Below are 16,027 nucleotides of genomic sequence, written 5' to 3'. Positions count from 1 at the left end.
GAGGTAAGAACTGCAGCTAACCACTACTACCGCCGCTGTTGCCCGCTGCTGATCCACTTCGCCTACTGCCATCGGTGTTGATGTCCGCTGCTGCTAGTAAACTTAACTGATGGGATGAAATGTTCGAACGGTACCTTTTATACCAAGGCTTCGTCAGTTAGTTAGAAAGAAGGAGGGGCCAAGTAGATAATGAAATGAAAAGGAACGTAAATAAGCATCGGAAACAGAAAGTGACAACAACAATAACAAAAAGGTCAGATCGATTGTATCCGTTAGTGTCGACTGTGCTTGGGATCGATATTAATTACCAATTTTTCAATAGTGTATCTCAAACAATAGTTTGTTTTTATTACATAATTCCTTATCGATTGATGCCAAAACCTCGAAAACCTGATTATAAATGACTGAAAAATAAGCGCTCAAAACCTGACAGCTTTTCCCTGGTTTTCCCTGGTTGAATTACTAGATTTTTAAATTCAGGTGCCTAACTTCGATATAGACGTTAGTCAACGTCAAAATAGTAAGAGGGTGGTATTCAAGACACGACCGCACGCCGTTGACTACCGTATTCTTATATTCCATTAAAACAAATAGTAGAGGAAATAGCAACACTTCTTTTACAAAACATCGAGGCACCAAAAGGTGCCAGTTGCCAATTATTCTTGTTTACTGGTTAGTCCGTCCAGAATTCCAGCCATTTTAGTATTTTTCAGTAGCCATGTACTACTAACAGCCACCGGGTGAAACGGGCACGAGACGACCGGTACTATTTTGTCTTCCCACCTTTCAGCTGCTAACACCTAGCGTCCGTATGTAACCGGTACGGTTTAGTAACGAAACTGATGGGGTGAAATGTTCGAACGGTACCTTTTATATCAAGGCTTCGTCAGTTAGTTAGAAAGAAGAAGGGGCTAGGTAGCAAATGGAATGACAAGGAACGCAAATAAGCATCGGAAACAGAAAACGTCAAAATCTATTACTGGATTTTAAGTTTGGGTGATGGGTGGCTCGTCGTCGTTCATTAATGGCACCTAGGAGTTGATGATTTACATCGACTCCCATGCGTTGAGATACGATGATTTCCGAACTAATTTTATCAGCTCAGCATTACTCCAATCGATTTGGTGATTGAAATTTACCAACTTACGAGAATACCTGTCAAAATAAGCCAGCGGGTTATTTTTACATATTTTCATAAAATTTCTCCAACTTTTTCAATACTAAATCAAATTTGATTGAACGTGTTTCAAAATGTTAAAAATTGATAAAATTTATCTAAAGTCGATTTAGGTCAAATTACGTTACGTAGCACTTAAATTCTTCATCTAATTTTGGACCTTATGCAACACACTGAATTGAAATCGGTCGAGCGATGATAAAATGAGTGCAAAATAAGGGAATTTCATACATATCATAATACGTAATTTGAACATATTGAACAATAGCACTTTTTCAATAGAATGCATTCATTTCATTGGTGTTCAATTTCACCCCGATTTTTCTCATAAGAAGTTGGAGAATAATTCTCGCATTTGTTTGAGCTTGACGACCGCACATTTCACAATTGCTCCTCCACGATGAATCTGAGCTAGTGAAATTGCACAGAGAACCACGTATATGGCTACTTGGGATAAGTTCACCATCTTCAATTCAGTAGCTTCTGCTTTGTATAGGTCGCTAACAGCGCCGGCTACGTGCTCACGGTCGTTAGGGTAAGAGAGGAGATTGTAAGGAAGGAGGTGTAACAGTCGTCATTGCCGGAGACCGAATTTACCTCTGCATCTTCACGACTGCGACGGAAAGGAAAGGTTATGTCAACGTAGTAAGTGACGAAGTCGAACAATGATGCGCATGAAGTTAACTTTCTTGACAAATATTGTCAATATTGACAAAATCAGTGCGAGCGAAACTATCTAATACCTGAAGCACGGGCAACCAGACGTTTCTCTTCGAAGAAAAATTCTAAAAAATCTTCTTCCTTATTCAAAACGTTACACTCGTGCGCCACCATGTGAGCTTATTGCCTACTAACTTCTTTTCGTAAAACGGTTTTTGTATTTGCTAATAAATGTGCACGCTTACTTATAGCGACACTAGCGGCATTATTGCATACTAAGCAAAATATCAAAATGATCGTTATTTGTATGGTCGATGAAATCGTCATCGAGTGGCACGTCTGTTTGTCTGTGCCTGAAGTATCCAAATGTTCCAACAAAGTCTTTTTTACACGGATTCCGGAATTTAGGCGGTTTTTATGTGGATATCGGAATTCGAGCGATTTTTAACGCGGATTTTTTCGCGTACTACGTATTCCTCATGTAGAAAAAAGACTTTAGTGTATTTGTATATTGCCAATCCCGAGTACCCTCGAGAATGCAATCGCTTTTCAGTAAACGCAGTTTTTTTAAAGATATACAATGCGTAGTCATTAGAATAATCGCGGTGTTTATTGTCATGACAAAACCTACTTCGACTTGCGGTGTCTATGACCAATCCCGAGTAGCTTCGAAATTAAAGAATTCTAGGATTTGTTTTATAAGGTAAACTAAAAAAAAATCACTTATAACACTAGCGATCTCTGTGGCACATACCATTACTAAATTCAAATAAATATTGTTTCGAAAAAAATTAAGATGAATTGATCAATTTCACTTTACGAATTTCTGAAAATAAAGTAGAAGTAAAATACGCGAGTTTAGCGAGAAGTGGAACATCGTAGATACAGGCTTTTGTTACTCAACTACTACTACTATTACAATTCCGGCGATAATCTGTAAATTAGTTGGTAATATTCTATAACAAATTTCGGCCCAGTTTTTTTGTGTCAGTATTCTATCCATTTTTTGCAAAAAACTTGAATACAAGCAGAACATTGAATGTAATAGAAAGAGAGTACCAATCTTTCATATCAAATCCATCAAATTAGTAAAAAAAAAAACAGAAAAACTACTAATGTGAAGCGTGGAAAAACTCTAATCATCGAACAGCTGCTTCGGTTTTTCGTGAGAAAAAAAGCGAATGCTGGCTTTTGTTTGTCATGAATCATATTTTAAACATTACAAACTAGTTCAATGAACTGTTGCATAAATGATTTGCATAATGTTGTTTGTTGCAAAAAGAGCCAAGTCGTAAAATCAGTTTAAAGTGTGCCCGCATAATCAATAACCATAAACGGATGATAATCCTTATGGTTTAACGATAGCCCATACATTCGTGACTATTTCCCAAACTAGTTGTTAGGCACGTTTTATGGTTATTGATTATGCGGGTGAACACATATTCATTTATAAACATTTTTGTGATTTTGTAATCACAAATATTATATTTACTAAAGAATTTCTAGAACGGAAGTTCCATAAATATTACAATAAGGTGTTTTAGTTTATGTTTTTTGTCTTTTGAGATAAAACGCCAGAATAATGTGAATTTTATTTTATTTTAACCATTTCAAGGATGTCCGTGATACTGGGGATGACACAAAGTCGTTACATTTCATTTCGAATAGAACTGTTTGACACGCTTCCCGCCTGAAGTAGAAAGTTCCAAGCATCCGGAAAGTGAACTGCAGCTAAAGGCACTTTTAATTCCACCTTTAATCGGATCCATTTTTTCCCCCCAATGTACGTCAATATTTATCTTTTGATTGGGCAAAGATTTCGCTAGTGCATTGAAATCAATTGCTGCTGCTTCTCTACTGAGGGGATTTGCCTACAAAGCGGATCAAGTGAAAGTCTCCCGTGAATGAACGACATCGAATTGATTTCGGTCCACCTCTACTGGCGTTTCTCACTCAACTATAGAGTGTGATTCGTCTCGAAATAACTGTTTCTAGCCTCACCAGCATCCAAGTCGCGCGGGGACAAGAAATCAATCAAGCGTTTCGGTCTCCGTGTTCACCCGTATCATCGTATCCAATTCCTTCGTACGCGAGAGGCGCATGTGCAGTTATGTAAAACTCAACTGGCGATGCTGATGATGATGATGACGATGAGAATGATTGCGCATAGAGGAGTAATTAGCCCCAGAGCAATCCAGAGAAGCGCACCGAATTGGTTCGTGAAATTATCGAAACAAACTCAGCTGTCTGCGGCGATTGAATCCAATAAGAGCGCAGCGGCCTTTGCAAATCATCTTTAATACGATATACAGCTAGGAGCGGTGCGAGATACCACGAAGGCGTCTAATTTTTAACACCAATTTGTGATACAGCGGCTGCAGCAGCATCCGAAAAAAAAAACGGATGATGGGTGGGAGTTGAGGTTCAGCGACTCCTACCAGATGCCAAAGCGATTTTCCGCTATCTTATTCTCGCTTTTTCAGTATTTCGACTTGTCGGAAACTGTTAGGCTGTTCGTTTGTTTTTGGCAACTTTGTTACACAGAGTATAGTTCCTAACATAGAAATAAAATGTCACAAAAAGTACCACAAGAAAAGCAAGTTTGAGTTGTTGGGTGGATTCGAAACGCTGATTAGATGGAAAAAGTAGTGATAATATAGGGGAAGTCACTTTCTCTGCAAATTTCGAACAGCATCAGTGGCACTGTAGGAGGCAAATTGCATACGATTATCTCTGCTTCGGCAGATGCTGCTGCGGCTGCTGCTGCTGTACTGCGGGAGCATGCTAATTAGCGCAATTAGGCCAATTTCCTGAGCGGCTGCCTGGCCGATGGAGCATTCTAATATATGTTAACAACCAGTACAGTTGCTTCTTGATAAGCAATTTACTGTGGATGAAAGATGTTTGTGCATAGATTGTGGAATCGGACCCTGTATGTTCCATACAGACTTAGCTTTTTACCTTTTTTTTTATTCGGAGTCTTTGTGAAGCGAAAAAATTAACATATTTTTTACAGAAATCAAGATTTATGGTTTTTTTAAATGCTGTTTAATATATTTAAATCTAAGAGAATTCCCTTCCATCTCTTTTCATTTTCGCAAATACTACAAACAATAATATATTGAATATTACATAAAAAATATGTTAAACCCATTTGGGATCAAACATACTCTACAACAATCTTTATCCAAAGATTTTTCCGCTTTTTCTCTGTTGTCAAGACTGAAAACATATACATATCAAGATAAACAAGGAATTCGAAATATCAATGTATATCGAAATAAGCATTTGCTACACTGTTAATTATGAATCGTCCATCGAATCATACACTGTTACTAGTTAACCCTCTAGTGCCCAAACCACCATTTGGCGGGCTTCAGTCAACCCTCTAAAAAGCTTCAATAAAAACTTAAAAAGTGTTTATAATTATTCAAAGTGATTTTACCGAAGCCTGTTCAAAAATTAACTTCAGCATTAGAGGGTTAATTCTATATAATCTTAAAAATCTATAAGATCTGTGATATCTAAAATATTTGTTAAAACTTTCAGTTTTTCAAAATCTGTACAATCTGTGAAATCCAAAAGATCTGTAAAGTTTGCGAAATCTCTAAAGTCTATAAAATCTGCAAAAACCGCCATGTTTTAAAATCTTTATACTCAGTAGAATATGTGTAATGAAAAAAAAGAATTGAGAACAGTTGAAAACTGTGAAACTATAAAAAAGAAATTGAAAAGGACAAAATAGAGACAACATAAAAGAAAATGAAAATGAAAAAGAGAAAAAGAAGAAAGGAGAAAAAAAACGTTTGGACAAAAGAGCAAAAATTGTAGGTAAAAAAGAAAAAATAGTGCTAAACAGCTGAAATAACATAAAACAAGACATAGAAAACCTAATAAAGGAAACAGGAGGTCGAAAACGCCGAACAAAACGCCGAAAACAAGAAACAAAAAAAAGTAAACGGGAAACAGTAAATAAAAAACAACGGAACAGAGAGTAACAAGTAGTCAATAAAAATGATGACAAAAACAATACTAATAACATAGGACAGAAAGAAATGAACAGAAATTTGAAAATTGAAGAGAAAAAAGTGAAAAGAGAAAAAAATAAAAATAAAAATACCAAATTATTAATAAAAGAATAAAGCAAAAACAGGAAAAGGAAACAGCATTGGCAATAAAAAAACGAAAAACAAAAAAACATAGATCAGCAAACAAATAACAAAAAAGAACTGAAAAGAAAACAAACACAGAAAAATATTATATGAGACATGAAAAAATGAAGTTAAAAAAATGAGAACAGACAAAATCGGTTGAGCAAGAAGAAAGAATAATATAACGAATAAAGAAAAAAAGAGATGATGGGGACAACAGAGCAAAGACAGTAGATAGAGAAAGAAAAACAATGTGAAACAGTTAGTAGTGATAATGAACAAAACAAAACAAACAGTTAGTAGCGATAATGAACAAAAAAGAAAAGAGTAAGAGATAAAAAAAGAACACAGAAAAAAACAACAGAGTACAGATAATCTGGAAACGAAATTAGAAATAAAAAACCAAAAAACATAAATATAAAATTGCAATCAAATTAAACTGGAAAATAGTACAATATGTACACAATAAAAATGGCATTGAAAAACCTAACTATTTACTAAATTTGTTGACGTTTCGATACATTTATTGTTTCGACCATCTCCAAAAACAATTTTTTTTTTCGAAAATAGTTGAAACGTCAACGAATTGAGCGTATAGTTATTGAAACAGAAAAACACAAAAACAAAACAGCAATGAAGAAGTTAAAAAAAACTTTGAAGAAGCAAAAAATAAAAAAAAATTGTGTTGCGGTGAGAAGAAACCTAACCCGAAACAACAATGAGAAGAATATAAAATGCAACAATAAAAAGGAAAAAAATTGTTTGAAATAGTAGAAATAGTGTAAAGTATGAAATAGTATAGATAGTGTCAAAAAATTTAATATCACAGGAACAGCAGGAACAGAAAACGAAAAGCAGAAAACAGAAGATATAAACAAAAAATATAACTCAGAAAAAAGAGCAATAGCGAAAATCAAGAATAAAAAGAAAATAGAATGAGATGAATGTGAAAAAGGAATAGTTAAGACAAAGAAAGGAATAATATTAAGTGAATAGAAAAAATTAAAACACAAGAGAAATTCTTAGATAACAATAATAACAACTAATAGGTTGAAAGTTAAAACAAAACAGGAAATGAGAACAAAAAGAAAAGAGGTAAAATAACAAATGATAAAGAAAAGAAACAAGAGTTAAAAGAAAATAGGAAAAAAAACTGTTGAAATAAAAAAACCGAAAAATATATACACTAAAGTCGCTTTTTACGCGAGGGATACGTGCCGCGTAAATTCCGGAATCCGCGTTAAAAAAACCCGCGTAAAAAAAACCGCGTAAAAAGCGACCTTAGTGTACATAAAATAGCAATCAAAAAATAAGTAAATCGTTGAAACAAATGGAAATCAAAAACAGAAACCAATGACCGTAAACTAAAAACAAAAGCCAGTAAACGGTAAACGACAAAAAAAAAACAGGAATTTGGGCAGATAAAAAATTCAAAAAAAAAATAGTTAAAGACAATTGCGGAGAAAAAAACAACAATACATAAAAAGGAAAGGAACAAACGTTGATGAGAAATGAAAAAAAACGAATTATAGTTTAAACTACAAATAGAAAACCAAAAAACATAGAAAATAGATGACTTAAAAAACAAAAAAACAAATGATAAAATAGTTTCGACGGAGAAGGAAAAGCAATACGAAACATTGGAGCGAAGAGAATAAAAAGCCGAAATAACAAAACAATATAAAATTAAAAAAAGAAAGCCTTATATTATAAAACCGCAAACATGAAACAAAAAAAAACAGAAGTCTTAAAACAAGAAACACAAACATGAGACGAAAAACAACAAAAAAGAGAAATAAGGGCAACAGAAGAGACAGAAAAGAACAAGAAAAAAGAATAAAATGATCGTACAAAAATACTAAGACATGAAAAAGATAAAACCAAACTAAGACATGAAAAAGATAAAACCAGCGGCAAGGGCATTAGAAAAAAAAGAGTCAAAACTACTAATAAAAACAGAAAAGACGTAAAAAACGAAAGCCACAAAGAAGAGCTAAATAGAAGAAAACACACAAAAAATAGTTAAGATATAGGAACAGAAAGCAGGAAACGATAGACTAACAACCGAAAACCGAAGATAGAAACGGCAAAAAGTTCGTTGAAAAAAAAAAAAGGGAAATTTAAACGAGTTAGAAAGGAAATATTGCAGAAAAAGAAAGAGAATGACTAAAAACAATAAATGAAAAAAGTAAAAGGCAAGAATATTCTGTTTCGATTTAATAAATAAAAAACACAAAAACACATAGCAAAAAATAGGACACAGAAGACTGGAAACGGTAACGGCAAAAAGCCCGTTGAAGCGAAGCAGAAAATTGAAAGGAGTTGGAGTGGAAATATTGCAGAAAAAAGAGAATGACTCAAAACAATTAATTAAAAAGAAAAAAGGCAAGACACAGAAGACTATAATAAAACAAAAGAAAAGAAAGTAATTTAATTGAATGAGGGATAGAAAATCAAAGAGAATTTTTTTGTAAAAAGGAAAATAGCGGAGAGAAGAACAAATAAAAAGAAATTTTAAAATGGGACAAAGAGGAAAGTACAAAAAAAGAAAACAATTAAGCTTTGATAGGAAATAGAAAAACAAATCGAATACAGCAAAAACAAAATGGCAAATAAATAACCAAAAATCGCGAAAATAAAAGAGCAAAGCAAAAACAAAAAAAAGGAAGCAAAACATAGAATAAAAATATTGAAGATAGAGGAAGAAAACCGAAGAGCAAGGAGAAAAGAACTGAAAGCAGGGATGAAAAAAAAATTGAAAAAGGGAAGAGTAATCCTTTAAACATAAAATCAAATAAAAACAGAAAACAGCCCTAGTAACAATATTGGTTTTATCAAAGTTTTATAGCGCCTAATACAGCCAAAACAGCGTTAAAAACCTTTGATAAAACCAGTTTTGTTACTTGGGAGGAAACGAAAAACCATAAAACAAGAAAAGAGATTATTAGAGTAAAAAAAAACATCAGCGACGAAATTGTACCAAAAGGAGATACAACTAATAAAAAAAAAAACAGACAAGACTTTATAGGAATTGAAAAAATAAGGTAAAAATAAAAAAACAAAATAGCAAATAAAGAACGGAAAAATAAAATAAAAATGAAGTAGTAATGAAAACTAAAAACATAGAGCAAAGTATGGATAGAGAAAGAAAAATGATGCTAGTAACAAAGATAACAAGAAACAAAAAAACTATGAAATAAAAATAAAACAGATAATGAGAAACAAGAAACAGGAAAAACAGGAACAAGCAACGCGAAACAAAAAACCAGAAAGCAAAGAAAAAACAAAAGACAAAAATAGCATGCGTAAAACAGAAGAATGGAGGAAAAAATAGGAAGAAAATACAAATAAACGCTAATTGAAAAAGAGTAAACACAATAAAAGAAAAAAAACGAGGCAAGAGTTGATGGGAAATGGCAAACAGGGAAGATAGCGGAATTAACAATGTGAGTTAAAAAGAGAGTAGAATATTAGACAAAATTTAGAATCAAATGAAACGAAGAGAAAAACAAAAAAAACATGAAACATGCAACAGAACATGGAAAACAAGGAAAAAAGGAACAGAGCATAGAAAGCAGAAGACAACAAATGTCAAACGGAAGACAGGAACAGCAAACATAAAACAGAAAAATGGAAAAAGTCAAAAAATTAAAACGTAACAATCCGCTATGTAAGAGGAAACAGAAATTGTGAACAGCGACAAGGGTATAGCAGAGAAAAAGAATAAACACAATAAATTGAAAAAGACACTAATTAACAGTTAACAGGAAACAGTAAAATAAAAACATAAAACGCTGTTCAGTATTCCGTTGTTACTGTACTCTGTTTCGCACCAACTCGACTGAGGAGCTTAATTAAACTAAGTAACTTTTTTCATGGATCGTTTTATCTAATATTCACGAGAGATAGTGAATTGCTATCAGGGGATGAATTTTTGGAAATTGTCTGATTTTTCATAGGAAAATTTGAAATAATTGAACGTTAGATCCTGCACCGAAAAAAATGGTTGTTGTGGCAATCCGTCAAATTCAGCTTGGTTTTTCTTGTTTGCTTCTATCATCGCCAATGGTTTTCTTCAGACAAACTACAGTATTCAAAGTGCCTTTTTAATATTCACTCCCTTCAGGTAGCTGCTGCCGAGATCAGAAGTTCAACAAGCTGATCGTAACACTAAACATTGAATGAAGATATCTGAGCCATTTTTTTCTTCTGATGCCATTAAACAATGTTAACCCTCGACATCACTCAATCATAAGCTGCAGCTATTCCCTATCACAATCATAATTTTGTAATCACCCGAATCACAGTTTTCGAAACTGTGCAACAAAATTTGCACTCATACACAGGGCGTGTTTCGCTACACCGCCGTGACTTGCCAAATTGATGGTTACAGATTGTTGCATTGCGCTGCAGTTGCAGTTGCAGCCGGGTGATGCACGAGATTGCCGTGATAAAATCGCTCATCTGCTTAGTTTGCAATTTTATGCAACAAGGTGTAAACTTTATGTCTAAATCACTTGCTGAGATTTCTTCTAGAGCGTGATACTTTCACAGTGATTAGGTTGACAATTTCAGATCTAGGGCTGTAATTTGGTTTGTGAGAGCGCAAGTTTCGCACAAAAACAAAGCATCACGTGCCATAAAAGTTTTTGCGAATCACGCAGCAGTTACGCGAATCAATGTCCCCTGGTTTGAATACGATATGAAGACCCGGTTAGATTTCGATACGACGAAGATAATTTTAATAACAAAACAGATACCGTTTGTGCCCCGTCCCGCGAGTCGAGGGAAACGATGGAATAAAAACCTGATGCGACATTCAGTTTTTTTTTTGCAATGATAAACGTTATGAGGAAATGCAAATTATGCGGTTTACTGCCCGGGTCTGATTTATGTTGTTTCTGCTCAAGACACCTGGATACATAATTTAAGATTTTGATTGAGCAATAGGGCATCAGAAATTGGTGTCACGTTTTTTACTTTCTTTTGGCTTCAAACTTAGAGTTTTATTTCTTCTTTCTTTAATTACAGAACCCGCAAAGCCACCAGTCACCGGGCGGTGGCTGCCCTAGCCACCGATGATGTATTCCAGCAGAACGCTGCCGTCGGCTGGTGAGAAGCGTCCAGTCGACAAGCAGCAGAGTTTCATTCAGCGTTTCTACCTGTTCGGATCATCCAGTCCTAGCAACCCTCCTGCAAACCTCAGCAGTAACCCACCTACCGGTGTCTCACCCAACACTCAAGAGCGTCCACAGCCGGTCAAAAAAGTGAAGAAGAAAGCCTCGGAGGACTCCGAAAAGGACAACTCTCCTCCTTACAGTGTCCAACGCTTGAAGCAATTCTGGAATAATCGTCTCAGTCAGAGTGCGGGTTCGGCTCAAACGAGTGAAGCTTCCATATGCAGGAAGCTTAAAAGTGTCACCCTGAATCCTGCTAACACCTCTAGAAAGCCAGCGACCCCCGAGTTCCTCCGGCGGAACGGATCAACCAGAGGTTCGGCCACGCGACGAAACATCGTTCGGAACAGTTTGATTCCACTATATTCTAATCTTGGGGTGAAGAAAGTAGCCAGTCCAAAACCTGCCCGAGTTAAACGGGATAGTGGGAATAGCACTGCCACGGCAACGACGACCGTTGGCAACCAGAAGCGCTCGAGTTTAATTTTGAGTCCAACCAAGGACCAAGTGAAAGAGAAACGATCCTGTGTCGAGCGGGTCGGTTATAATGCGGGATTTCCTCTGGTAACGGCCGCAGCCACCGGGGGACAGATCAACTGGGCACGGCGTGTAGAGTTGCTCGGTGTAAAACCGCTAAACGCTTCACAGGAAGAGCCACCAAAGATGCCGATGAAGGTCGAAAACTACGTCGGAAACTACATCGACGTGGAGATTCAGAATGAACCTCCTCCAGCGGAAAAATCGCCGGAAAAGGCTGTGGTTTCCGACGAGAAGGTTATTGTTACACCACAGAGATTAGAACCGAGAGATTCACTAGACAGCAAGAAAAGTTCCAGCTCAGCGGACACGCTTTCGCTTGGACGTCGACATGGAACACCAACGAGAAAAGTAAGTTTTCGCACAACGACTTCCCCGTTTAACCGGAAGCTGCTGCATCCCAGCGGAAACAAGGTGGCCGCTCTGACGAATAAGTTCAACAAACTTATTCAGCAAGATGCTGCCATCCTGGAAGAAGTTCGCAAACGGGGAGGTTACCTGCACAAGTCCGGTGGCCACGTGTACAAAGTCATCGATGGTGATGGAAACGGAAGTGTGCGGAAGAAAATAACTCCATCCACGGGTGGTAAAATCGAAGACAGCTCCGATGATATTACCGCCAGTGGTAAGGGATCCTACCGTAAAACGGGGGTGAAGAAACGTCCAAGTCTGCGGAAGAATCTGTACCGAACACCGGAGTGGGACTCGAATAGATCTTCGCTATGCGTGAAGGAAGCCTTGGAAATCTTTGAGCCGAACCATTCGCTAAAGGTGGATCGAAAACCACCCGCAGGAAAGGCGAAGCCCAAAGTGCCGGACAAAAGTGATCAGGTCCTGCAGAAAACGAAGGAACTCAAGTGCAAGAAATCGGTCCAAATCGAAGCCAAAAGTTGTGATAGTAGCCAAGTCGAGAACGTAGTGTTAAGCAAGGTGCCAAATAGTATTAGCGAAATCGATAGTATTAGTAGCGAAAGTAAAGCCGAAGAGACCCACAATACTCAACTAGACGGGGCTGGCGATGTGTGCGAGGTAGACGGAAGTTCGCAAAGCACGGAGTGTGATAGATCCACCCCTACTCCAGCGTTGGAAAAGATTCCAGAATATTCGGTGGTGATAAAAAAGGTTGAAAATATTAAAGAGGCACCTACAACTTTGGTGGAGCAATCCATTCAGAAGATAGAGAAAGATAGACTAATAGAACTGAAAACAGCGCCAACCAAACCCAAAAGTACCGTCCAGAAGATTTACGAGAAGTTTACATTCCGATCGACGAAGAAGATTAATTTTAGTGCACCTGCAAGAACGTCCAGCGAATCTCAGCTTAGCGCCACAGCAGAACCGGAAGACAGACTGAGCTTCTCACCGGTCAACACCCTCGGTCGAAAGTCCTTCATTTCTTCGATCGAGATACCAACTATTCACGTAGAAGAAACACGTGACGAATCGTCCGACAAGAAGATAGTAGACGCGATTCGCTCACTCAATCAGAAGATCGACAATCTATCGAGAAGCTTCAACGATCTTAGTCTGCAAGAGCCCGAGCAAGAAATCACGGTTCAGAAAACGGTGCAACCAAATAACTCATTCCTGTACCGCAGCATGACCAAAATCAGCCACGGAAATGAAACGGCCATCAGCCAGATGAATATCGTCCAGGCGGTAAACACCGTACTGATCAACAAATCTGTCTCAATGGATGATCATCATTTTCCCTGTCGGGACAATTCGGACAGCCTGTACGTTAAGCAGACAACCCCGAAGATGTCAATCAGTAAACCACCCACGCCGATCGAGAACGACTACGAACTGGTGTCCAAAGTGGAGTCTCCGAGCAAAGCGGAGACCGTCTCAACTAGGGGCAGCACCATGAGTATCGACATTATGGAACTAACCGCCAAGATCGAGTCCTTCGTTTACAAAGCGAAGCTCTCAGAAGACAACTACCAAAGCGTCAATACGCCCGAGCCAGTTGTGGCCAAAAAGCCGAAAGATGCCGATAATCAGAGCGTCAACAGTTACGAATCGTTCGAGAACTACGAATCGATTGATCGCGCGAATGATCATCACCACCCCACAAAAGAGGAAGACACGTACGAAATTTGCAACCCTCCGCAACCTTTACCTCCGCGAAATGATAGCCTCACACTTCCGCAACCAAGGCGTAACCTTGCCGGATCTCCTAGTTTCTTGCCAATCTACCAGCCAAGCTACGAAAAAATCAAGTACGATAAAACTCCTCCCCGACCGCCGAAGTCGGAGGAAATTCCTCTGCCACCACGGAACACTATTCCCATGGATCTCCCACTGAATCGAGAACCGTCGATATCTCCAACGCTCTCCGAAGAGCCCATCTACGAGGAAAACATCTACGACACAATCCGCAGCAGCGACGGCATCGATTACGACGACCCGAACGGCAGTGGCGAAGTGGTCATCAAACGCCCGAAAGCCAGTCTCCCGCCGGACGCCGTATCAATCGTCTCGTCCAACTGTTACGAATCGATCGGATCCAAGCTGACTGTAGACTTCCTGCGGCACGGTATTGCCACCCTGCCACGCATGGGATCGATTTCGACGCTCGCGTCCGATCAGATCACCAACAGCCTGTACGGGTGCCAGACGGAAATACAAAGTTTAACACCACCCAGCGAACGCGGTAGCGACACCAGCAACAGCGCCGAGTGGACCGACATCTCCGACGACGAGGACGACGAGGGTAGCGACTCCAGGCGGAACAACTTCATAATGTGAGTTGCGAGTTTGATTGATTTTGCGTCAGCGTTTTCATATGAAATGTTTTTTACAGTGTTCGGAAGCGAAATAAAGCCCACCAGATGCCCGTTTGGTCGCGGAAGGTTCGCCACAAGATGGTGTCACAGCAACAGCAGGAACAGCTGCTGCAGCACGAGCAGCTGCTGCATTCCGGCCGGCCAAAGTTGGACGGTAAGTGCTGTTCAGTCAGTGATATAATTTATATAATTAAGAACTATTAACAAAATTTCCTTCGCGTGCGCGAAGTGAAGCTGTGAAAAATATACCGGTATCGTTTTAACATTGAGCAGGTTTAAAAATCTGCTCCACCAATCTCCGTTAGTGTAAATGAAAAGTATGTTAAGTTTCGCGCCGTTGCGTTTGTTCTGGCAGAACAGTAACAGTGCTTTAACGGAACTGACGTTCTCGTCCAGTGCGCTGAAGCTCCGCACTTTGCACACTCGACTCACACAGCTGAGAATCTCCTTGCGCAATTTATCTCCACCAGCGAACGAAATCCATCACCATCATCAGACATCGATGAACTTCGGCACTGGCCCTGCTTCTTGACAAGTTTCGCACGTTATACCTTTGCTGATACCGGTACAGAATAGTGGTTATGCGAGCAGCAGGGAAGAATAACTTAGCTATCATCTAGACGATCTTAATTTCTGGCGAACACATTTGATTATGGGATCGATTTATTCAACTTTTTTCTTCTCGCTATTCCCTCTTAATATACGCAAAGATGCGTAGAGCGATTAAACAGCGAGATTTAATGATCGAAACTTTATCAATCCCATACAAACATGGTTTGGAGGACTGGTTAGCTTATGGACGACCGCCACTGTAAGCCAGAAGAATCGACACGCATAACGGATCTCGTTAAGTTGCTGATATGAACAACCACTGCTAATAACGCCTAACAGGGGTCTGAGTTGCTGCTGTTGTTGAATCGATTGTTATGATATGGTTTATGCTATACGCATATGAGAAGAAGAGGGCTGGTGGAAAGATATTGGCAGTCCCGTCGTGGTACAGAATGTGGTGGCTTTCGCTGGCTTTTGAGAACTGAGATCGTGCTGTGTGTTTGTGGGAATCTCAAGTTTTCAATTGTGAAGTGCCGTAAATAATAGGCTAAGTGAGTGAAGATGATTGGGACTTTATATAATGCGTGTAACATGCGGTAAATCTGACTGTTCCCTTGTGTTCTGTTAAAGAGACCAACGAACACACGTTGATGATTTATGTTCTTGTTGTTCCTTCGCAAATATTGTTGAATAATTTTTTTCAGTTTTCACGATTTTTAAAAAACTTTTTTTTTTCACAATTGTATAAGTTTTATAGTATTTTTTTAGGTTAGTTTGAACGTTTAAAGTTGCAAACTTCCTCTCAACATTTCATCATCATTCATCAACATTTAAGAGATAACAAGTTATTATTAAACAAAATTGTAGAATTTGAGTTAAGATATGAGTTTGATGTTGAATATGAGCAATTTTTAAAATAATAACTAAAAAGAGAAGCAGAAAAACATACTCAGAGTTATGATAAATGATCTTCTTTTATACATC

The 16,027-nt window shown here is 38.0% G+C and overlaps 1 protein-coding gene across 2 annotated transcripts in view; it reads left to right on the top strand.

The window, feature by feature from the left end:
* Positions 1-16,027, top strand: part of LOC129726153 (uncharacterized) — a 213,179-nt gene that overhangs the window by 113,703 nt on the left and 83,449 nt on the right. For both annotated transcript variants that reach the window (XM_055682844.1, XM_055682843.1), the window contains 2 exons: positions 11,020-14,449; positions 14,509-14,645. In XM_055682844.1, the coding sequence (XP_055538819.1) occupies positions 11,067-14,449; positions 14,509-14,645 (3,520 nt within the window). In that variant the 5' untranslated portion in view covers positions 11,020-11,066. The remainder of the gene's footprint in view (positions 1-11,019; positions 14,450-14,508; positions 14,646-16,027) is intronic.

This window comes from Wyeomyia smithii, chromosome 2 (assembly GCF_029784165.1).
Source record: "Wyeomyia smithii strain HCP4-BCI-WySm-NY-G18 chromosome 2, ASM2978416v1, whole genome shotgun sequence".
NCBI lineage: Eukaryota > Metazoa > Arthropoda > Insecta > Diptera > Culicidae > Wyeomyia > Wyeomyia smithii.
This window is presented reverse-complemented; position numbering and strand designations above follow the sequence as displayed.